Source organism: Acomys minous (assembly GCF_964271855.1).
Source record: "Acomys minous genome assembly, chromosome: 16".
Classification (NCBI taxonomy): Eukaryota; Metazoa; Chordata; class Mammalia; order Rodentia; family Muridae; genus Acomys; species Acomys minous.
This window is the reverse complement of record NC_140498.1, coordinates 21,419,526-21,442,500: the sequence shown is the minus strand read 5'-3', so window position 1 is coordinate 21,442,500 and position 22,975 is coordinate 21,419,526. Positions and strand designations below refer to the sequence as shown.

Here is a 22,975-nt window from a genome sequence, read left to right as displayed (position 1 = left end):
GTTTAACACAAGATCCTGCCTGAATGAATAAGGTGGCCAACGACTAAGGAAAACACCTCAGCATCAACCTTGGGCCTCCACACACGTGCACACATGAAAACATGCACGCACACACACCGCACAGACACATGCGTATTAACACACATGCACACCGACAAATACCCATACACAACACGCATGCGCAGCCACTGCTTTTTTCTTTCCGTTTAGAGCAAGACAGCATGGACTTGAAGGTGGAGTTTGAGACACACTTCGGCATTGCCCACACACGCTGGGCAACCCATGGGGTTCCCAATGCTGTCAACAGTCACCCACAGCGTTCGGATAAAGACAATGGTAAGCAGACCCTGTTCAGGATGTTTCTACTGCTCTCTAAATGATCTGTCAGATGATCCCGGCTAGAGTGGCTTCCATGCCCACCCCGAACTGGCTTTCCCACCTGCCGAGTCCTCCTGAGATAATCTAAGCATCTCCCTGGTGGGTCACACTGGGCCTCAGTCAATAAGGCCAGCACTTGGTCCCTGGCTGCTACTGACCTAGGTATGTACTGGAAATGATGACCCTTTATCAGAAGGGCTGCTGGCTCTCTGGAATTCATTTCAAGAGTGGAATGTAACAGTGCACTAGTTCCTGAAAGATATACTCAGCTGATAGGAGAAGAACAGAATGTTCTAGAAGGCTAGGCCCATCCGGTCTAGCAGGTCCCTTCTGCTGAACTCATCCCCCTCCCCCACAGAGAGTGGTCCTGAGTGGAGGCAGGGGACACTGCTGATCATGGCGATGCCTGGGTCCCTCTCCGGGCCCTGGATCCCAGCATCAGGGCTCAGCAGCCAAGAGTTTAAGGTTTGGAGGAGCAGAGGACGCAGCCAGCAGCCTAGGAGCTCTTCCCAACAGCCTTGCCTTGCCTTGCTTCGTGTGTTTCAAGCTTGAAAATTATCCAATACAAGGCCAGGCTGCTGACACCTTTGAAAAACTCGAAGCTATGGAAGCACTGGGGTCACCATCCCGCTGAGAACCGCTGATGGAGAGAAGGCTAAGGCCATGAGGCAGAGACAGGGGGACTGCTCAGGGCAGCATTTGGGGGGTTTGGAGCTCCTCTCTTCTCCCAGCTGCCTCCTTGTCCTGGCCCAGTCATAGGTCCATTTCACTCACCTACTCCCCTAGGATGGCTCCCATGCTGTAATTATTTTAAATGACCCTCTAGCTGCCTTCTCATGAAAGATTAGCAAGTCTGTGCTAGGGGCCAGCATACCCCAGGGTACATCTAGTCAGGCAAGGACAAGCATCCTCCACAGCATGTATGGTTTCTTCCCCAAACCACTTTGAAGGGGCTCACCATCCCTATTTGCAAAGGAGGAGGACAGCTGAGCAGCACGGGCTGGAAACTGTGTACGTCTGCATCGTTGTGTAAGGTTTTTTACTAGAGGCTCTTGAGTCTGGCCCTGTACTGTCTTTTTTTGTTGTTGTTGTTGTTGTTTGAGACAGAGTTTCTCTGTGTAACAGCTTTGGCTGTCCTGGAATTCCCAGGCTGGCCTCGAACTCACAGAGATCTGCCTGCCTCTGCCTCCACAGTGCTGGGATTAAAGGTGTGCGCCACCATGCCTGGCTCTAGCCCATACTTTTAACCACAGCACATCTCACAACCAGAGCAGGCACCATACCTAGGCAAACCCCACAGTGCTAAATGCCACCAAGATGCTGAAGCCGGTCTTTGCGGCAGCAGTGTTGGCTGAGATTGGTTGAGAAAACATTACCAAGACTGTGAGCCCTGGGGTATTGTGGCTGCAGCCACGCAGCCTCCTGCCCTGCCTAGCGACAAGGCAAACCCCATCCCAAGCTCCTCACTTAAGAATACGATGTGATTCTGATTGCGTGCCCAAAGCGAGGAAACTCCAGTGGGACCCACCCATAACCCACATTTGTTGGAAACTCCTGCTTCAATTCGGGATGACCAGTTGAGAAATAACATGAGCAATCTGTGCAGATTCGTGGTGTGTCTTGAACAGCTCACCGGTGGTAATTGACATGCTTTCAAGAGTGTCTTACACATAGCCACTAAACAGCAGGAGGGAATGACACAATTTTGCTCAGGATGACTGTGTTGTAGTCCTTAGTTCGCACACAGTAGGTTGAACTCTTGGCTCTATAAAAGGTAGGGAAAACTTTTCACAAAGAAAACATGGACTGTAAGGAACAGATAAGACCGTTGACTAAGATAAAAGAGAATAATATAAAGCAAAGAAAGAAGAGTCATAGAGATCCAACATATGAATGCCTTGATGCTCCCAAGAAGACATCAGGGCAAATGAAAAACAGCGAGGGGGGGAGGGGGGTCATTTTTACATAGGGCTCAGTTGGCTCAGCTGGGAAGGTGCCTGGCACACAAGTACAAGGGCTTGAGTTGGATCCCAGCACCTTTGTGGAAAAGTTGGGTGTACGAGCTTGTAATCCCAGGGCTGGGGAGAGAGATGCGAGCATCCCTGAAGCTCACTGGCCACCCAGGCCGGGCCAAGTCAGTGAGCTCCAGGTTCTGTGAGACACCCTGGCTCAAAACACTAAGGTAGAGAGAGGGCCTGCGAGATGCTCAGCTTGTAAAGGTGCCTGCTGTGAAGCTCTAATGAGCTAAGTTCAATCCCTGCAACCCTAGTGAAGGAGGAAGGGGAGGACCCACTCACACACCTGTACCAAAGCACACACACGCACCCCACAACAACACCCCCCCGATAGTTTGTCTGTGACTCCATTTAAGAACTAAAGCTTAGGGCAGGAGACAGATGGCTCAGCAGTTAAGAGCACCAGCTGCTCTTCCAGACGACCCAGGTTCAATTGCCAGCAGCCTCCATAGCTGCTCAGAACTGTCTGCTGTTCTACTTCTAGGATATCTGATGCTACCTTCCGGCTTTTACAGGCACCAGGCATGGGTACAGAGACACAAATGCAGGGAAAACACCCATACACATAAAATAAAATGAGTTTTTTGTTTGTCTTATTTTATTTTTGGGGGGTGGGTGGGTTTTTGTTGTTTTGTTCTGTTTTTGGGTTTGTTTGTTTGTTTGTTTGTTTTGTTGTTGTTGTTGTTTTGAGACAGAGTGTCTCTATGTAACAGCCTTGGCTGTCCTGGAACTCACTTTGTAGACCAGGCTGGCCTCGAACTCACAACGATCTGCCTGCCTCTGCCTCTGAGTGCTGGGATTGAAGGGAGTGTGCTACCATTGCTGAGCTTAAATGAGTTTTTTGCTTTTTGTTTTTGTTTTTTAAGTCGAAAGGACTAAAGACTGTTGGAAATGTCTGGAAATATGTATGGATAATAGAAGGTTAATCCTTTATTTGACATAAATAATTGTGGAGCTGGAAACCTTTTTGATAATATCCAAAGAAAGCGTTCAGTGCACAGTGAGGCGCTGGGTGGTTCTCACTGTGGTGTTGCAGTCACCGGAAACATCAGTTTTAATCTCTGCAAATAAACCCTAACCACCACACAGCTCCGGGTGTGGTGGGGGAAGAGTTTCCAGTTCATTTTTTAACTCATTCCTCCCCTCCCCAAACTTTTCCTTCAGAGTTTGTTGTCATCCATAACGGGATCATCACGAATTACAAGGATCTAAGGAAATTTCTGGTGAGTGGCCTCCCCTGGGTAAATCAAGTCAGCGTTGATCTTCCTCCCAACACTTTTTCACCCAGCCTGTTTCTCTCCAGAAACAAAACCCAGCAACTCAGGGATTCCCACTCTAGGCCATGGCATAACCCTGAGTGTAAGCCTTAGCCGTAACCGACCCACCATGTTCAGTCCTGGTCTGGGGAGATACCAGGGCGTTGGCCTTTCTCCTGAGGGTTCCTGTGGCCTCTCCTTACAGAATCAAAGCAACATGAACTGGGTTCCGCCAAAGGAGCTTGTACTACGTAACACATGGACTCAGACGCCACATGGAGCGTGGGGTGGGGAGGCAGACGGTGAATGTCCATAGCTTGAAAAGGTCGAGCGGTATGAGCTGGGATAGGAGTGGGTTTGACTCAACATATTTTGATCATAGCTGCTACTATTTTGCAATGTCCAGATTAACAGTGAAGACGGGCTCCTGAGGAGGGACGGTCTGTGGGAATCAGAGGGTGACTCAGAGGTGTTTGGCTGCTGGCAGACATTTCTCTTCCCTTCTCAGCTTTGCTTGCTCTTGCCTTAAGTCATACGATAAAGGGCTAGAGGGAGTTGGCCAGTCAGCGTTGCACAATGACCAAAATCTGTCACCCTGGGTACAACCCCATATTCCAGGAAAGCAAGGGCTACGAGTTTGAGTCAGAAACTGACACCGAGACCATCGCCAAGCTGATTAAATATGTATTCGACAACAGAGAGACCGAAGACATTACGTTTTCAACATTGGTGGAAAGAGTCATTCAGCAGTTGGTGAGTTACGAGCCCCATCTGTGTAAACATGTCTTCATTTTATTTTATTTTATTTTTTTTCCGAGACAGGGTTTCTCTGTGTAGCCTTGGCTGTCCTAGACTCACTTTGTAGACCAGGCTGGCCTCGAACTCACAGTGATCCTCCTGCCTCAGCCTCCCGAGTGCTGGGATTAAAGGGCACATGTCTTCATTTTTCATAAGCACGTGTACAGGTTTGCACGAGGTACTGAGGGTGGAAGATGGCTCGTCTTACAAGGTTATATTCCTGTACTATCTGGAGAACTCTAGTTTTGGAGAGTATGAATATCAAACAAAATGTTTGCTTCATTTTAGCCCCTCTGAGGTGGTGGCTGGCATTCTAATCTATGGTTTTTTAAAAAATATTTTTTATTAATTTATTCATATTACATCTCATTTGTTATCCCATCCCTTGTATCCTACCATTCCTCCTTCCTTCCTATTTTTCCCTTACTCCCCTCCCCTATGACTGTGACTGTGGGGACCTCCTCCCCCTGTATATGCTCATAGGGTATCAAGTCTCTTCTTGGTAGCCTGCTATCCTTCCTCTGAGTACCACCAGGCCTCCCCATCCAGGGGACGTGGTCAAATATGGGGCACCAGAGTTCATGTTAATCTATGGTTTTTACAACCGTGGGTTTCGTTCACATGCAGATGTAGCTGTCACGGTTCCGTGTTGGTTATCATCATCTCTAAAATTGAGTTATGTGGGGCTGGAGAGATGGCTCAGTGGTTAAGAGCACTGCCTGCTCTTCCAAAGGACCCAGGTTCAATTCCCAGCACCCGCATGGCAGCTCACAACTGTCTTTGACTCCAAGATCTGACACCCTCACACCAGCACACATAAATTAAATAAAATATTTTTCTAAAAAATTGAGTTATGTGCATTGGTCTGTGCTAATCAGATGGATTTCGCTGGTGTTGGAGACTTAGAATTGTAATCTTTTTTTTCCTTGTCAATAAAGCAGTCAAGGAAAGAAATACCCACAATTAATTACAAAATGGAAAAATTAAAGAAGGAGGGAAAAAGGTAGGCGTTCATTCCCAGAGCACACAGGAGTAGGTTTCTTAGTTATCTGAGTTTTAAGGGTGCATAGTAACAATGTGGGACAAGAGAGGTTCTTAGTTCCCAAGGAAGATTGTGGTTTTGTAATAGAAGAGATCCAGAGCACTGTGAAATGCTGAAGGGGGTGGCCCAGGAGAGACAACAAGAGCAACAGGCGATGCATCAAACAGCTAGATCCAAGCTCACCATCTCTCAAAGAGGAATAGACGTGGGGGCTGGGGCTTTGTCTAAGAAGGAAAGCTTTCCTTAGGGGAAGCAGAGCAGGCAGGGAAGAGGGTCCAGATATCTCAAAGCTGATCCCCAAGGTACCATGCCATCCAAGAGCCCGTCCGAGGCTACGGCAGCCGGGAGAGAGTGTTCAAGGCCCAGATCCAGGAGACATTGGGTCAGAGACTGCTGTGGGTTATCATGCTATGGTTTTAGATATGCCAGACTTCAGTAAACATTTTTAGAGTGAATCCAATGCCAGAACCCTGTGACCGATGCCACCCCTCTTTTGGTGGTCCATAATTTAGGGAACCTATTTCTAAATCACACGTCTTCCACAAAGTCATACCTTGGTACCAATAGGGAACTGGTTCCAAGACCTTCACTGGATACCTAAGTCAAGTTTCATATAAGCTGTCATAGTGTTTGTATGTAGCCTGTGCACATCCCCCTGTGTGTTTGAAGTTCTCTTCAGATTGTGTCTAACACCTAGTACAATGGAACCATATAGACGGTTGTTACACACCATTAGCTGCTCTAGGGACTAGTGACAAGAGCAAGCCTATGCCTGCTCCCTCCCGGTGGTCCATTATAAGCTAGCTGTGCAGTCCACACCAGTAACAATGGGACAAGATCTCAGAACTTTTTATTTTTTTCTCTGTGATGCTGGAAGTCAAATCCAGAGATTCACACATGCTTGGCAAGCTCTCCACCCCTGAGCCACAGCCACATCTGCATCCACAGATATGGAGGTCAGTTGTACATAATGTATAGTATCCTGCATTTGTAAAGTAAGGTAAACAGAGTAGGTATTGCAACATAGTGGTTTTTTTTTTTCTTACTGTTTGGTTTTATTGTCCTCCTGAACCCAGGGCCTGGTCCTCCGATACCCTGGCCCTCTGTAATTTTGAATTTTAGAAATGCCTTCCCCGTCATGGCACCTTTAGACTTTTTGATTTTTTTCTTCTTCTTCCCTGAAACAACATGGAACTCTTTCTGACAGAGAATGGGAAAAATGTGTTTCTGTTCTATCCTTCACTGCTATTATAAACTAAGTGGGGACAATGTCATGACACTCAAAGTCTGCCTGAAGCACTTTCTTCCTATATAGCTTGAAACCCCATTGAAACCCTGGGACATTAACCCCAGAGCTCACTGGTTTCGTGGCTCAGTCCACGAATTAGAATGTACTGTCCTGTCTGTGCAGGGCCTCAGGGCCACTCAGAGTGTCAAAATCTGAGAACTTCACATGGAAATTCAGATTCATAACTTGTTGTCCATAACTGGAGATCTTCTGGGGTTGTGGCAAGTTAGGTTGGTCAGACGCAAGGGATAATTTTGCATGAAGAATTTAAGTTTAAAAAAAAAAAAGACATGCAGGGAGCTAGAGAGAAGGCCCAGTGGTTAAGAGTACTTACTGATCTTATAGAGGACCCAGGTTCAATTTCCAGCACCCATGTTGGTAGCTCACCATTGCCTGTAACTCCAATCCCAGAGGTTCTCTCTCCCTCTTATGGCGTCTATGAACACAACACACACAGTGCTCATAAAGTCATGTAGGCAGATGCACATGCCCATTAGTCAAATAAATGAATGTTAGAAAAGGAATTTGTAGTCCTGAACTAGGAAAGCTGGAGTCTAGTTCTAGCTTTAGCTTTGCATAAATAGCAAGGCAAGGCACCGGCACAGGGGGCAAGTAGCAGTCACAGCCAGAGAAATGATATGCGAATTAACAACTCCACTTGTCCTGGCTGCTCTAAAAGGCCAGGCACATTCTAGACACTTAAAGTACATTAGCCTTGAACCTCAGAGTCATACAGAAAGAACTGCTGTCTTCTCCGTCACAGATAAGGAAAACAAGGCATAGAGGTGGCTGAAGCGATTGGCTAATTAAGGAAAGGGATGAGGCCAGAACTGGACCCCCGTTTGGACCGAGTGTTGATCAACTCCTTTGACCTCCCAGCTGCTCCCTGAACAGGTCCCTTCCTGAGGCTCAGTGCAGGGTTTTTCTGGCTCTGGTTCCCAATCTTTGTGGTTGTAGCTGTGCCCCTCCACCCTGGGCTACTCTAAAAGGAGTTCCTTGTGAACTTGGACAGGCCACTGTGGTTTAAAGTGCTCACACAGTGAAATTCATAAGGGCTGGATTTTGGCACGTCAGCGTGATGCCATCTGTTTGGCTTCCCCTCTGACAGTGACCATCTTCCATAAGCTGCCTCTGCACCCAGCTACTTATGCAACCCATGTCTGCCATGAAGAGGGGCTGGGGTGACCTGCCTGGGCCAGGGGTCTGCAGTGGCCTGGCTGGTCAGAGTAAGTGCTACTCCACAATCACTCACTCTTTCTGCCCCGCCCCCTGTGTTTTCAGGAAGGTGCCTTTGCATTGGTTTTCAAGAGCATCCACTACCCAGGAGAAGCCGTTGCCACAAGGTAAGGCGAGTGTATGGGTGCTTTCAGGAACAAGCAAATAAATAAGATGAAATTATTTAGCTTGGGATACCAGGGAGCTTAGGGGCTCTTGTAAACTGCCAAGTGCTTGTTGGATCTAAAGGATCCTCACCGGTCGCTGAGGCCCAGACATTTCACCACAGTGCGCTAGAGCGCTTGCTTGTTTATTTATGGTTTTTTGGTTTTTTTTTTTTTAATGCAGGATTTTTCTGTGTAGCTCTGGCTGTCCTAGACTCACTTCGTAGACCAGACTCAGAGCGATCTGTCCACTTGTGCGTCCTGAGTGCTGGGTTAAAAGCATGTGCCACTGTGCCCAGCTGAGCTCCTGTTATTAAAAGGAGAAACATAAAGTTGGATTTTTAAAATGTAAAATCTCTAGATTTTTAGAAGTTGACAACAAATTAATGTTTTTTTTAAAAAAGTGCTAAGCTGGGCATAGTGGTGCAGGTCTTTAATCCCTGAACTCAAGAGGCAGAGGCAGCTGGATCTCTGTGAGTTCAAAGCCAGCCTGGTCTACAGACTGAGTTCCAGGACAGCCAGGACTACACAGAGAGACCCTGTCTTGGGGGGGAGGGAAGTCCTTAATGTTTCCTAGATGCTTGTTCCAGAGAATGGAGAAGGGCAGAGAGTGGCACTGCTCTGTAGTGGAGGCTGGGAAGGCCGCTGTACCCAGGAGCCTGAGAATGATGCAGGTGTCAACCCAGGAAAGGCAGGAAGTAGTAAGTGCTTCCTGGCAGCAGGACCAACATAGGGAAAGATGAGCAGCCTGGAGGAAGTGTGGTGCTCCAGCCTCCCTGTTTGGGTGTATGTGGCAGAGTAAGGGGCCATACGTAGGACCTCCAGGCCCCATGTGTGTTTACTGATACCTGCTGTGGGCTGGGCTTGGGGACAGCAGTGAATCAAGTGGTTTTAGACACTGCCCCATGACCTTGATGAGGGTGGGTGAGGGCCTGGGGGGGGGGCCTCTGGTGGAAGCCCAGCCCAGCCTTGGTGCCCTGTGGCTGCTGGTTTTATTCTAAAGGTACAAAGGAGCCATTTAGAATGTATATCTGGCCCTCAGAGACCTGAATAGAGTGAGCAAGACTGTCCTTTGGCAACTGTCACAATATATACCCAGAAAAATCAGATGACTTGGTCATAATCTTCTTCTTCTTCTTCTTTTTTTTTTTTAACTTGGGACTGGGACTAATTCATCATTTGAAATGAATTTCATCAAATCATAAATTATAAAATACCCGTTGGTCCCTATCAAATTTAGAAGGTCCCTTTAAAATCTCATAATGTGGTATTATTGTTTAAAATGAGTGTGGTGTGAGAAAGCAATAAGGCTGGAATTTTCTAAATTGCCTGTGATGGATGTCTGGAGCATCCGTGCCGGCCCTTGGGACATCTCAGGAGGCTTCTGTGTCTTAAAGCAGAGCTCAGTCTGAACAATAAGATCTGGGGAGCCTCTTACCCAGAGACCCAGACAGCCTTTGACGCTATTATTAATACTTAAACTCTCATTATTTGGGGGCATCTTGAAGCTACTCCTTTACTGGACCCAGAACAAGGTCTCTGATTAGCTTCAGACAAAACAAAGGATTGTACCAAATAGTCAAGGCACTCAAAGCACCTTTTTTCTCAATCCTTCTGAACTTTGTCCCCTATTTCGAGAAACGAGAAGAGGGCTGTGAGTAAGTCAGTGCTCCAGAGAAGCGGGCATCATTCCTAAAGAAGTAACCGGGGCCTGCTTGTCTGAGCCGGGCGAACACACTAACTGCTTGTGTGCATACAGACTAATAAACGTGTGGTCCGTAAGCACAGAGGTCTATATTAGAAAGAAACTGGTTAAGACACCACATTAGCCCACTCTATTGAAGTCAAATGTTTGAGACAGCCCTCACTGGCCTTAATAGAGTGTAGTCTTCTCCTAGTGTCTGTGGGAGTCCTTGAACTAAACCCTGTCCAGATACCAAAATCTTTTCAACACACGGATCCCTTGTGTAAATTAGCATAGCGCTGTACTTCATATAACGTCTGTATGCTCTCCCATCACCTCTAGATTGCTTTTGATACCTAGTAAGGTGGCGATATCTTGAAAATAGCTGCCATATGTATTCCTTAGGGCGTGACAGACAAAAGCCTGTACAGGCTGAGTACAAATCCAGCTTCTTGCATGTGTGTGTGAGCATGTGCGTGTGCGTGTGTGTGTGTGAGTTATTAACAAGCATTTTTACCTCACATCTCGCACACACAAGGCAGACACTGAGCGACTGAGCTGTATACCAAGCTCTGTTTGATTTTTGTTTTACTTATTTGTTTTGAGACATGATCTTGCTAAGTGACCTGGAACTTAGTCTGTAACCCAAACAGAAACATACAGTCCCCTTTCCTCGGCCTTCTGAGTAGTTGGGGTTACAGGCCTGTGCCAGCAAGCTTGACTTTCATGCGTGTTTTCTATCTGCATTTAAAAAAAAAAAAAGATTTATTTATTTATTACATATACAGTGTTCTGCTTGCATGTACACCTGCTCACCAGAAGAGGGCACCAGATCTCATTATAGATGGTTGTGAGCCACCGTATGGTTGCTGGGAATTGAACTCAAGACCTCTGAAAGAGCAGGCGGAGCTCTTAACCACTGAGCCATTTCTCCAGCCCATCTATCTACATTTTCAACTAATGGCTGAATTGTAGATGCCAACTGTATATACATAGCTGGTCTAGTGCTCGTGGAGGCAAAGAACTTGGCTATGCAAAAGGAGGCACAAAATGGGGTTCCCCAGCAAACACTCTTGATCTAGGGGTTCACAAGAAATAAAGGCTATGGTGTGAAAACCCAGAGTGCCCCTGATTGCACCAGGCCCTTCTCCAATGGTAAATGTCCAGCCCCTGAGACCTATCCATGTGGGTTAGTTGCTTGTGGGGATTTAGGGAACCAGGAGCCCAGGGTTCTCAAAAAAGTGGGAAGTGTGTTACCAGGCTAATTGGTCAGGTACTTGGATGAGTGAGTGAGCTAACATCTGCATGCCAGTCTGTTGGTCCCTGCTCCAAACCTGGAGGGCATTGTCTCATGGTCAAGACATCCTTTCCATGTGACCTGAGCACAGCCGTCTGCTTTAGGGACAGGACTGGATTTGGAGGCTAGGAGACATCTCGCCCGGGGTCTCAAAGGTGACGGGTCACTTGATTTCTTCTTTTTCTTCTTCTTCTTCTTCTTCTTCTTCTTCTTCTTCTTCTTCTTATTCTTATTCTTATTCTTATTCTTATTCTTATTCTTATTCTTCCTGCAGGAGAGGCAGCCCACTGCTCATCGGAGTACGAAGCAAATACAAACTGTCCACTGAGCAGATCCCCATCTTGTATCGGACATGTGAGTTTCCTGGGTACATTAGCAGTCAGCTAGCTGCTGCAGGATAGCTGTCCCCTTGCAGCCAGCTCTGCCTGGAGACAGATGGACCGTCACCTCCCAGCTGCCACGTGGCTCTGGGCTTCAAAGATGTTCCTGCAATGGAGATTCAGCTCCGTCTTTTAAAAAAGCATCTCATTGTGAATATTTTGAGACCTGCATAGAAATAGAGAATAGCAGGCAGCTGGGGAGCATGCTAACTGTGCCCTGATTGGAGTTTCTTCCGTTTGTTTTCATTTGCGTTGCTCTCCCACTGTAGCCATTTAAATGCTCTTTCAGCGCGGCTGGGCTATTTGAGGAGCTTTTACATGATTTGGCTGGCACAGCCTTAGCTAAAAATTGCAGATTTCTCCCACACACTATTCAAAAGAGGAAAATGGGTTCCTTGCCACGTGTTATGCAAATAGAGCAGCCTACTGAGATTTGCAACCCATCCTTTCGTTTACTAGGCAATATTGAGAATGTGAAGACTGTCTGTAAGGCTAGGATGAAGAGACTGGACAGCTCCACCTGCCTGCATGCTGTGGGCAATAAAGCTGTGGAATTCTTCTTTGCTTCTGATGCCAGGTAGCTGAACGTTCTCCTTGCTTTCATGGGTTTGTGTAATTGAAAAATAGCTATCTGAACACTCTGTGTGTGTGTGTGTGTGTGTGTGTGTGTGTGTGTGTGTGTGCATACACACTTGGAGAATGTATGGAGGCCAGAGGACAAACTTACAGGAGTTAGTTTTCTCCTTCTACCCTGTGGGGCCCAAGGATTGAACTTAGGTTGTCAGGTTTAGTGGCAAGCACCACTGAGCCATCTCACCAGCCCAAGTTAATACATGTTAGAGCTATACAGGCCCAGAAAGAGAAAAGTTAGGGTAGGGGAAAAAAAGGAATAAAGAAGGGGGAGCGAGGGAAAATTAAATAACTACTGTTTTTTGAAAACAGATGTTGGTCCCTGTAAGTGTGTCTGGGTGTTGTAATTTGTTGAAGTTCTTATTTCAAAGAAATGCTTGCAACCACGGAGCTCTCTTCCTTTATAGTCAGTGACATAAGGAAAGGTGTCTCTAAAATTAGAAGAGCCATGGATGCCTGAAGGAAGATGAAATGGTGTCCATAGTGTTATAATTATACACTTTTAAGGCCTACTGACAAGCTGTGAGGTCTAATACTGGCAGCTTCCCAGAGAATAAAGATGTAGGAATCTTGCATCCCAGCAGTCATCATTATGTTATCAGCAGCCCAGGCAGGGACTGAGCCTACCTTATCCCTTCTAGAAGCTCCTCAAATGACTAAGCACTGCAGCCAACACAGGAATTTCGGGTACATTAGCACACACAGAAAAAGAGGAAAACAAAAGTGGCCCTCGAAGACATGAAGACAGATGAAGATCCCCTGGGGCAAGAGCAGCCTGTCCTATCACGGAGCCAGTGCCCTGCTCTGGCCTGGGTGAAGGTACAGCCACCAGGTGCTGTTTTACAGAGGAGGAACTGGTCAGAGTTCAGGGATGTTACTAAGTATCCTTGGGGCCCAGGACTAATGAAAGATGAAGGTGAGCTGGCTCCTAGATAAGGGTCTTAAAGGCTGTTAATAGATTACCGTATAGCCAGGCTGAGATGGTGCGCGCCTTTAATCCCAGCACTTGGGAGGCAGAGGCAGGAGGATCTCTGTGAGTTCAAGACCAGCCTGATGGTCTACAGAGCAAGTTCCAGGACAATTAGACAGCTAGAGCTGTTACACAGAGAAACTCTGTCTCAAAAATCAAACAAAAAACAAAAAATTACTATTTGTTCTGTAGGGTAAAATAATTATTACATTTAAGAATTTAAGATGTGTGTGTGTGTGTGTGAGAGAGAGAGAGAGAGAGAGAGAGAGACAGACAGACAGACAGACAGAGTCAGACAGACAGACAGATTATTTGATGTGTTTCCTGCTATCTGGGTGTTGCTTGCATACCCTGCTTCCTAGGTGTGTTTTGTTTTGAAATATTTATTTATTATGTATACAGTGCTCTGTCTGCATGTATACCTGCATACCAGAAGAAGGCACCAGATCACATTGTAGATGGTTGTGAGTCACCATGTGGTTACTGGGAATTGAACTCAGGACTTTTTGGAAGAACAGCCAGTGTTCTTAACCTCTGAACCAGCTCTTCATCCCCCTAGGTGTTTTTTGTTTTTTTAACATAATGTAAACTAGCATTGGCACACATTCTAGTTTCATTCTGTGGCTGTGACAACTATGACGACCAAAAGCAACTTAGTGGAGGAGGAGAAGGTTTGTTTCACCTTATGCTTCTGGGTCACCATCCACCAGTGAAGGAAGGCAGGGCAGGAACCCAAGCAGGAGTGTGAAGCACAAACGATGGAGGAGGGCAGCTTGTTGGGTCACCGGCCGATTCGCGCTCAGCTAGCTTTCTTAGGCAGCCCAGCACCACCTGCCCAGGGAATAGCGCCGCTCACAGTGGGCTGAGCCTCCTCCATCAAGCAGCAGTCAGGACAAGCCCCTCGGACACACTCGCAGCCTCATCTGGCCAGTCCCTCAGTTAGGACTTCCTCCTCCTCAGGGGACTCTAGGCGGTGCCAGGTTGAGACTTAAAGCCAACTAGAACAGCAAGCGTCTAGAAGCTAGATTTTACCCAGCTTTGATTTTTGGCAAGACTGCATCGATGGTGATATGTCCTTCTGTCAGAAGGCACACACCGTTCCCTTGTTTCTCATTTTATGCTTAGTCAGAGGTTCGAGGCTTACCGGCCTTACTCACCGACTGAAGATTTTCTCAGCTTTCACCTCTTGGTTTCAATAGCCATTTATGATCCTTGATTAGAAATTCGTAAAATGGTTATTCTATCATTTGTTAGCTAGATTCTGTTATATAAAGAGACGCTTGTCTTCATAAGCTATGCGGTTTTAAAAGTCAAATGCTGAGTGAGCGAGCAGGATGGCTCAGTGGGTACAGGCCCTTATGGCCAAGATGGTCCTCAGATCCTCACGGTGGAAGGAGAGAACTGACTCCTGTAAGTTACGCTCTGACCTCCACACACATGCTGTACCACCACTTCTGCCCACCCCCCTCATGACTAAACATAAACCTTAAAATGATTAAAGCCAGTGCTTATTTTTTTCCCTTTATTATCAGAATAGTGTATGTTTTTCCAACCCTATCCAAAGGTGGCATGGTTTTTGTGTCTTATTTGAAGAAACCAATTATAAAAAGACATCATGAGGTTGCCTGGGGGAAAATTTGAACACATTAGCTATTTGATGATTTGAAAATAAATTGTTTGAAGGGAATGTCGGTTTTTATAATAGGTGAAAATTCAGCCCTTCAGTTTTTTAGAGCTATGAGGTAGAAATGTTTACTGAAGAAATGGTGTATTTTCATATATTCTATAATAATTCTGGGGAAAGAAAGGTACGGAGGATAATGGAAGGACTGACTTGTGAGTCTTTTTACTGAAATGTCATTGTCATGCCTAAAATGATAAGGATCCCATGCTTGACAAATAGCAAGTTGTTGCTGATTTGTAACTTTTAAGGGTGAAACGTGACCTTCGACGTCTTTTTTCTTCCTTCCAGTGCCATCATAGAACATACCAACCGAGTCATCTTCTTAGAAGATGATGACATCGCCGCAGTGGCTGATGGGAAACTCTCCATTCACAGAGTCAAGCGCTCAGCTAGTGATGACCCCTCCCGAGCCATCCAGACCTTGCAGATGGAACTGCAGCAAATAATGAAAGGCAGGTGTCCTCCAAGATCCCTGTACAACAGGTGCTCTTGGGGGCCAGAGGATGGAGAAGGCCCATGACTCCCCAAAGCTGCAGGGTCTAATGTGTAAATTGGAGATGGTCACTATGTCTGACCCACTTTCATCTGACTCATTTCCATAGCATCAGACAGGAAAATAACCACAGATACTCTTTAAAATCTTGTGGGGTGCACGTCTTTAATCCCAGCACTCGGGAGGCAGAGGTAGGCGGATCACTGTGAGTTTGAGGCCAGCCTGGTCTACAAAGCGAGTCTAGGACAGCCAAGGCTACACAGAGAAACCCCGTCTTAAAAAAAAAAAACTTGCAGGGAGAGGGGGTAAATTTATGGGTAGGTAATACTAATGCTGTGGCATGGTGACATCTTGACAAAGAGTAACAAAGTTTCACCAGGCTTTTCCTGGTCAGTTAAGCTGCAAAAATGTATCTAAATTAAGGTACTTACCTTGTTAATGTTTTCCTGACCAGGTAACTTCAGTGCATTTATGCAGAAGGAGATCTTCGAGCAGCCAGAATCAGTTTTTAATACCATGAGAGGTCGGGTGAATTTTGAGACCAACACAGGTAATCACCACTCCCAGTAGGAAGCCCTTGTCCATGCCCTGCTCCATTGAGTGCAGTCACATGCAGACTTAACATCAATGCCCTGCCTCGTGTCCTGCAGTGCTCCTGGGCGGCTTGAAGGACCATCTGAAGGAGATTCGGCGATGCCGAAGGCTCATCGTGATTGGCTGTGGAACCAGCTATCATGCAGCTGTGGCTGTAAGTGCACCACACCAGACCTTGGGTAGTCCTGGGAAATTAACAGCAGTCAAGATGAAGATGCTGGTCGTGATGCACCAGTCTCTGAACTTGACCAAGTCCTTGTACCCATTCCCGTGAGCCAGCTTGAGAAGTGCACTCAGCCCTTTTCTTCTGGAAAGATGGCCTGCGAGCAGCTGAAGTTCCCACACCACTGGGACAGCAAGGCACCATGTCACAAGCCTTCAAGGCCCAGGTGCCCCTGTGTTCCTATCAAGGCCCCTCACTGACTTCAGTCTCCATTCTTTTTGGCTTCAGACACGGCAAGTTTTAGAGGAACTGACCGAGCTCCCTGTGATGGTTGAACTTGCCAGTGACTTTCTGGACAGGAACACACCTGTGTTCAGGGATGATGTCTGCTTTTTCATAAGCCAGTCAGGTAAGGGAGATGGGCAGCACGGCCAGGTCTCAACTGGCTCATCTCCAAGCTCTCTTCTCTATACGCCACTGTCTCTCTTCTTCCAATGAGTCCTCTGCGCATCTGCTGTGGGCCACACATGCTTTCATGCACCGGGTCATTTAAACTAAAAGCACCTGCCACTGGACTGGGCATGAGTGGTGCACACCTTTAATCCCAGCACTTGGGAGGCAGAGGCAAGTAGACCTCTGTGAGTTCAAGGCCAGCCTGGTCTACAAAGTAAGTCTAGAACAGCCAAGGCTGTTATATAGAGAAACTCTGTCTCCAAAAATAAATAAATAAATAAAATATGAATAAAGCATCTGCCACTATCAACACTGTATAGTGCTGTGTGACTTTCCCTGGGGAAATAAGATCAAACATGTTCTCACCCCACATAGGTCACCAGTTCTAGACCAAAGAAAGGATTCCACCCAAGGCTAGCTTAGTGAGCTAGTGAGGTTACTGAGGTTACCACAGAAGAAGCATGGATGACTTAAAGGAGCCGCATAGCCCTCTCCAGCATGGGTGATGTCCCACAAAAGTTGCATCCATGGAGCTTTCTGCGAGAGAAGCTGGCCTGGTCCAAGAGTCTCTGCCCTGTGGCTTCCCCTGCCATTCTAAGCCTCCTAGCACTTCCAAAAACACTGACCAATGCCCTCCTAAATGTTTTCTGCACTTGATTTAGAAGAGGGGGAAAAAATCTCAATTCTGAGTTGAGAGTCACGTCTTTATAGTTAGGCAGCGGTGGGCTCTGTGTCCAAGGAAAGACATGGTTCTGATTGAGGGGGGGTGTTTTCCCTTGGGTCATCCATGTGTGCAATTCACCTGTCTCCTCCTCCTCTGGATCATCCAGAAGCTGGTGCCAATCCCAAACATCATGTCATCTGTCTGCACAGATAATTCAGAATGTGAGACAAAGATGAGAAAGTCTAAATCAATAATGCCATTCTCACAACTAAAAATTGATTATGCTATTCTAATATCATAGGGGGGATTTTTTTTTTTTTTTTTAGTTCATGAATCGGTAGGGAAAGTAACAGAAAAGCAGATAGGTTTCATGTGAAAACCATGCAGTGGCAGTCCACTGGTCTCTGTACAGACATATTCAGTTTTTAAAAGCTACCACAATCAGACACAAGGCCGACACAGGTAGTACCATCTTTCTCCTTTTCCACCCACCCTCTCTGATGCTGACTGAAGAATCCCATGCAGTAAATAAATGACTATCTGGAAGCACTTGATGACACCAGTTTTGGGGACAGGTCAGGAACTAAGTTGAGCACCACCACCTCATAGATGGAACCATCAGAGGATTGGGAACTCACTGGGTTTGATTTTATGTTTGGCCTCATATTGCTTTGAGCTTCTTTGAAATTGACAAATAGGGAGCTGGTGCTGGCTTATGCATAAACCCATTGCGGTGGCCTAGTCAGAACAACTATTTAAGCCCATCCTGGGAGGTTGCAGGAAGTGTTTCCTCCCAGCAGGCTCTATTTGAGAAGCATCATGTGAGCAGTCTTGCTTTTCGATGTTTAAACCTCAGCAAGTCCTACGCAGGCAGCGTGGAGTCCTAGACGGGCATTCAGAGCCAGCTGCAAGGCCTGGATGGCGATACTGAGTCGCGAGGCCCCTACGGAGTTGACGTGAAGGAACTAGTAATGAGATTCAGTCCAAGAAACAGCAGGAAAGATGTTGAACCTGTGCTTTCTTTTCCAATCTCAAGCAGGAGGAGTAGGGGTGAATGAGGAGGAAGGGAGTAGGGGAGAAGAGGGGGATAGCTAGTCTAGCACCTGCCCTTGCGCATGCTCACTGACGGCATCCCCCACCCCTCCACCCCCACCCCGTTCTGTAGGTGAGACTGCAGACACGCTGCTGGCGCTGCGATACTGTAAGGACCGAGGGGCGCTGACTGTGGGCATCACCAATACCGTGGGCAGCTCCATCTCCCGGGAGACCGACTGTGGTGTCCATATCAACGCAGGGCCAGAGATCGGGGTGGCCAGCACCAAGGTACATGTTGCTTGTTGTGGGTGGTGGCGTGGAGAGATAGGTGCTCTTGAGGTTGCACCTGGCTCTTCTCCCCTCCCTTCCTCTCATCTTATATTTTGTCATTAGCTCTTTTTCCTATCTTTGTTCGTGCGTGCTGTTTAGCTCTCCTATCTCCTTAAGCACCTTTGGGACAGCGGTCTAAAGTCTTCTGGGCTCCCACTTTGTCTTCAGGCTTACACCAGCCAGTTCATCTCTCTGGTGATGTTTGGTCTGATGATGTCTGAAGACCGAATTTCTCTACAGAACAGGAGGCAGGAGATCATTCGGGGCCTCAGATCTTTACCTGGTAAGTCCCATCCACTGAGCTCCTTTGGGCCACTTTCTTCCTTTACTCTCTTGTAAAGACTGCTGTCGACGACTCTCTCCCTCTACCTAAGGATAAATCCTACTCCTCCCCGCGACCCTCCTACCCCACGTCACCCCACCTCTCCCAGTAATCCCTCAACCTGCCCATCAAATCCTGCTAGGCCAAGATTTAAAGATCTTCAGCAAGGCGCCGGGACCTTTGTATCTGATCCCATCCTTCTCCCTCAGCCCCTATGTAGCAAGCTGCCCTGCCCTGGGGGCAGATGTTTACCTTAAAATGAACAAAGTTAGAGCCGTTCAAAGGAAACAAACAATGGTACTTGTTGCCAGTGATAAAGGTCAGCTTTTCAATCATCATGTAGAATTTGGAAAACCTGTCTGTACCTAACCAAATTTGAAGTTTTTTTGTTTTTGTTTTTGTTTTTTTTTTAACTAAGAAGTTGGTGATTTTAACAAGGTGATTTGTAAAATAAATTTTGTAACTAAATGTGTCCATTTTTAGATTTGCTTAGGCCTGGGCCTTTGCATGTTGTCATCAAATTGTGTGAAAGAGCCATTTAAAGGCAAAGCAGGCCAAATGTAACAAAGTAGAGAAACTTCTTCTGAATGTTTCAGATTCACTTGCCAATCCGGGTTTCAAGAAACTACTGCTTCTTGTCTGATGCAGAATCAAAGAACATCCCCAATTGTTTGAAGACGTTTGGTTACATACTCCAATAATAGTGACGACAGGAAAAAAAAAAACCTTCAGTAGGTTAAATGCAGAAAGAGATACAGTGTCAACTTTTTTTCTAAAGTCAGACATTAAAAAGATACATAAAGATGTTGGCCTAAGGAGACCACTCAATAGGTAAAGGCTCTTGCTGCCTAGTCTGACATCCGGTGTGACCCCCAAGCCCAGGTGGTATGAGAAAAACTGGCTCCTGCAAACTGTTTTCCAACTTCCATGCATTTGATACTTGCACATTCTCTCTCACTTGTGGCGCACACACATAAATACATGTAATAAAAACTTTCTCTATCTCTGTCTCTGTGTCTCTGTCTCTGTCTCTCTCTTCTTGTTGTTTTATTCAAGATAGGGTTTTTCTGTGTAACAGCCACGGGGTGTCCTGGAACTCATTTTGTAGATCAGACTAGCCTCGAGGACACAGAGCACACCTGTCTCTGCCTACCAAGTGCTGGATGCAAGGAGAAAAATTAAAAATAGCTGGGCATGGTGGCCCACTCCTTTAATCCCAGCACTTGAAAGGCAGACAGATTTCTATGAGTTCAAGGCCAGTCTACTGGTCTACAAAGTGAATCCAGGACAGCTAGGACTTGTTACACAGAGAAACTCCTGTCTCAGAAAACCAAACATAATTGCTGGGCATAGTGGTGCTGAGGTAGGTGGATCTCTGTGAGTTAGAGGCCAGCCTGGTCTACAAAGTGAGTCCAGGACAGCCAGAGCTGTTACACAGACGAACCTTGTCTCAAAAAAAGGAAAGAGAAAGAAACCAAAAAATTTAAAAATAAGTGAAAATAAATAAAATGATTAAAAAGATGTCCAACAATATTAAAAAGGGCCAGAACCAGCCAAAAAAAAAAAACACCCCAAGACCAAGTTCTCAGCACAAAGGAGATTTACTTGCCCCAGAGGGACAAAGGCAGGCGACAGAGGATGAGGGAGAAGGGGAAAGGAACAAGGAAGAGGGGGAAAGAATTCCTCCCCCCACCCCCCACCCCCAGGGACACAGTATGGCCTCCGGATGGAGAGGAGACAGACAATGGCCTATAGGCAAATGGCAGTTTATACAGGGAAAAGGGGAAATCCTGTGCTAGGATGAGTTGGTTTGTTTGTGATTGGGCATGTTAATTAGGGCGCCAAAGGGGGCTTTTGATTCCTGGGCTTCAATACTTTGATAGCTGGACCTTAGTAGTGGGGGGTGGGGGTGGGGGTGGAGTGGTAAAACAAGGGAATGGAGAGGGAATGGGGGAAGGGCAAGGTTTGCCGTGCTTGGATCTGCTGGAGCCCTTTAAATACCATTCTTCTCTTCATTTTTTTCCAGAAATGTATCATTATAGCTTTATTTTTTTTCTTATAAACGAAACAGCACTCTAGAATTTTAAAATTATTATTTTCTTTCTTTCCTCCTCCCCTTCCTCCTCCCCCTTCTTTCTCTGTTCTTGTTGTTTGTTTGTTTGTTTGTTTGTTTGTTGAGACATGGTCTCACTGTGTAGCTCTGGCTGTCAATGGAACTCACCATGTAGACCAGGCTGGCCTTGAACTCAGAGACCCACCCTGTCTCTGCGTCTTGAGTGCTGGGATTAAAAGCATGCCCCACCACGCCCAGCTGATTAGTGTTATTTTTTCAAATCCAATAAGTACTGAGAGCTATAAGTCACAAGAGCAAAGGCTCTTCAGGGTGACAAGAAGTTGTAAGCGTATAAAGGGACCAGGAAGTTGGATTGCAACAGGTCTGACTTACACTGGCTTGGCCTTGGGACCCAGCCCGGGGCAAGGGACTGAGGAGTGACTTTGGAATCTCAGTCCTGTGTCTTCCCAGGGGGTGATTTCATCCCTCTGGCTCTTGGTTCACTTCCTGTAACACGGAGCTAGAGATGGGAGCTTATAGCCCTACCATATAGACATTCCCCAAGCATACACATACTGGAACTGCCAAGCCGACAAGTTCCTGACCAGTATGGCCAGTATGCAGCCCTCAGTGTAAAGCCCATCATAACAGTGCGTGGAAGGGAGCAGAGGCTCCGGAGCAGGGTAGCTTTCCAAGGCTTGTTAACAGCTGGCGCTTTTCCTTGTGAACACTTGGAAGTCAGAATGACTGCCCCCCCTCTCCCTTCCTTCTCTCTTTGCCTTGCTCAGAGCTGATCAAAGAAGTGTTGTCTCTGGATGAAAAGATCCATGACCTGGCCCTGGAGCTCTACACACAGAGGTCTCTCCTGGTAATGGGACGGGGATATAACTATGCCACGTGCCTGGAAGGAGCCTTGGTGAGTCCTTCTCTCTCAGCCTCCGCCTCCGCCTCGGCCTCCGCCTCCGCCTCCGCTGGCGGCGGCTCACTGCGCAGCCTCCGAGGGCAACGTGAAGGCAGGCTTAGGAGATACTGCATGGAGGGTGGGAGGGAAGGGTTTCCAAACCCGCTGGACTCCTTCATGAGCCTGTACTGGGGGGGCTGGCTCTTAGGCTGGTGTCACAGAAATAAGTGAAGTGGGCGTCTGTCCCCAGGGAGTTCTCCCATCTACTGGAGAGAAGGGAACCAGACATTGTTGGGCAAAGCTCCTTGAAGGACTTAGTGTATGAGAATTTGTATGTTAAAAAAAAGCTGGTGTGTGCTTGGGGTCCCAGCACTGGGGAGGTAGAGACACTAGGATCTCCGGGGCTCCGTGGTTAGCCAGTCTAGTTTAATTTGGGGACCAGTGTGAGTGCCAGGTTCCAGTGAAGACCATGTCTCCAAAAAAAAAAAAAAAAAGTGGATGGCTCTTGAGGAATGACTCCGAGGTACACACACACCCTAGAACTGAACCAGATTCAGAGCCACTACCACAAGCAGCTTCTGGGGAAAGAATTTTGGTCGTTAAAACTTTCAAGATCGCTATTAATCTTCCAGTGACCCTCAAACTTCCAAAGCAGGCAGAGCTTGCATTCATATTCCCACATCAAGGAGCCTGAATTTTATTTTATTTTTTAATTGATGACTAGCCATTTTGTCTGGTGACAATAAATTACCAGTGCAAGAGAAGGTTGACGGGGCTGAGGCAAGGTGCTGGAAGTGTAAAGCTGCTGAAGGCTGGCAAAGCGGAGTCTAAGCTTGCACTTTCTCACTATTAGTTTACTGTGTATAGATCAGAAAGCTCATGCAAGGCAAAAGGGGTCCCGTATCCCAGATGAGACAGCACTGTGGGCCATGACAGGAGTAGCAAGCATCTTTGGCTCCCCTGCTTGTCATACCCAGTCAGTAGATGCGTGGCTGGTGGTTGTGGCTGGGAGTACACTGACCACTGAGTTCACCAACTTTGAACATAGGCAGATTAACTCTTTCCTCTAGTTACAGAATCATTGTAAAGGCTATGACCAAGGATCCCAATGAGCCCCACATGCTGGGATAGATATCCAGGTCAAGGTGTCATGGCACTCTCCCAGA

General features: G+C 46.8%; 1 protein-coding gene across 4 annotated transcripts in view; it reads left to right on the top strand.

Annotated features, from left to right (window-relative positions):
- GFPT2 (glutamine-fructose-6-phosphate transaminase 2) overlaps nucleotides 1–22,975 on the top strand; it is a 47,471-nt gene that overhangs the window by 15,560 nt on the left and 8,936 nt on the right. The window contains exons 4-16 of one of the 4 annotated variants that reach the window (XM_084762869.1): nucleotides 211–336; nucleotides 3,558–3,616; nucleotides 4,268–4,402; nucleotides 8,059–8,120; nucleotides 11,412–11,491; nucleotides 11,977–12,094; nucleotides 15,090–15,253; nucleotides 15,749–15,844; nucleotides 15,945–16,042; nucleotides 16,340–16,460; nucleotides 18,334–18,491; nucleotides 18,702–18,816; nucleotides 21,697–21,824. In XM_084762869.1, coding sequence (XP_084618995.1) covers nucleotides 211–336; nucleotides 3,558–3,616; nucleotides 4,268–4,402; nucleotides 8,059–8,120; nucleotides 11,412–11,491; nucleotides 11,977–12,094; nucleotides 15,090–15,253; nucleotides 15,749–15,844; nucleotides 15,945–16,042; nucleotides 16,340–16,460; nucleotides 18,334–18,491; nucleotides 18,702–18,816; nucleotides 21,697–21,824 — 1,460 coding nt within the window. Of the gene's footprint in view, nucleotides 1–210; nucleotides 337–3,557; nucleotides 3,617–4,267; nucleotides 4,403–8,058; nucleotides 8,121–11,411; nucleotides 11,492–11,976; nucleotides 12,095–15,089; nucleotides 15,254–15,748; nucleotides 15,845–15,944; nucleotides 16,043–16,339; nucleotides 16,461–18,333; nucleotides 18,492–18,632; nucleotides 18,817–19,451; nucleotides 20,736–21,034; nucleotides 21,674–21,696; nucleotides 21,825–22,975 lie in introns of those variants that run through there. The other 3 variants (XM_084762868.1, XM_084762870.1, XM_084762871.1) reach the window with 3 other exon arrangements.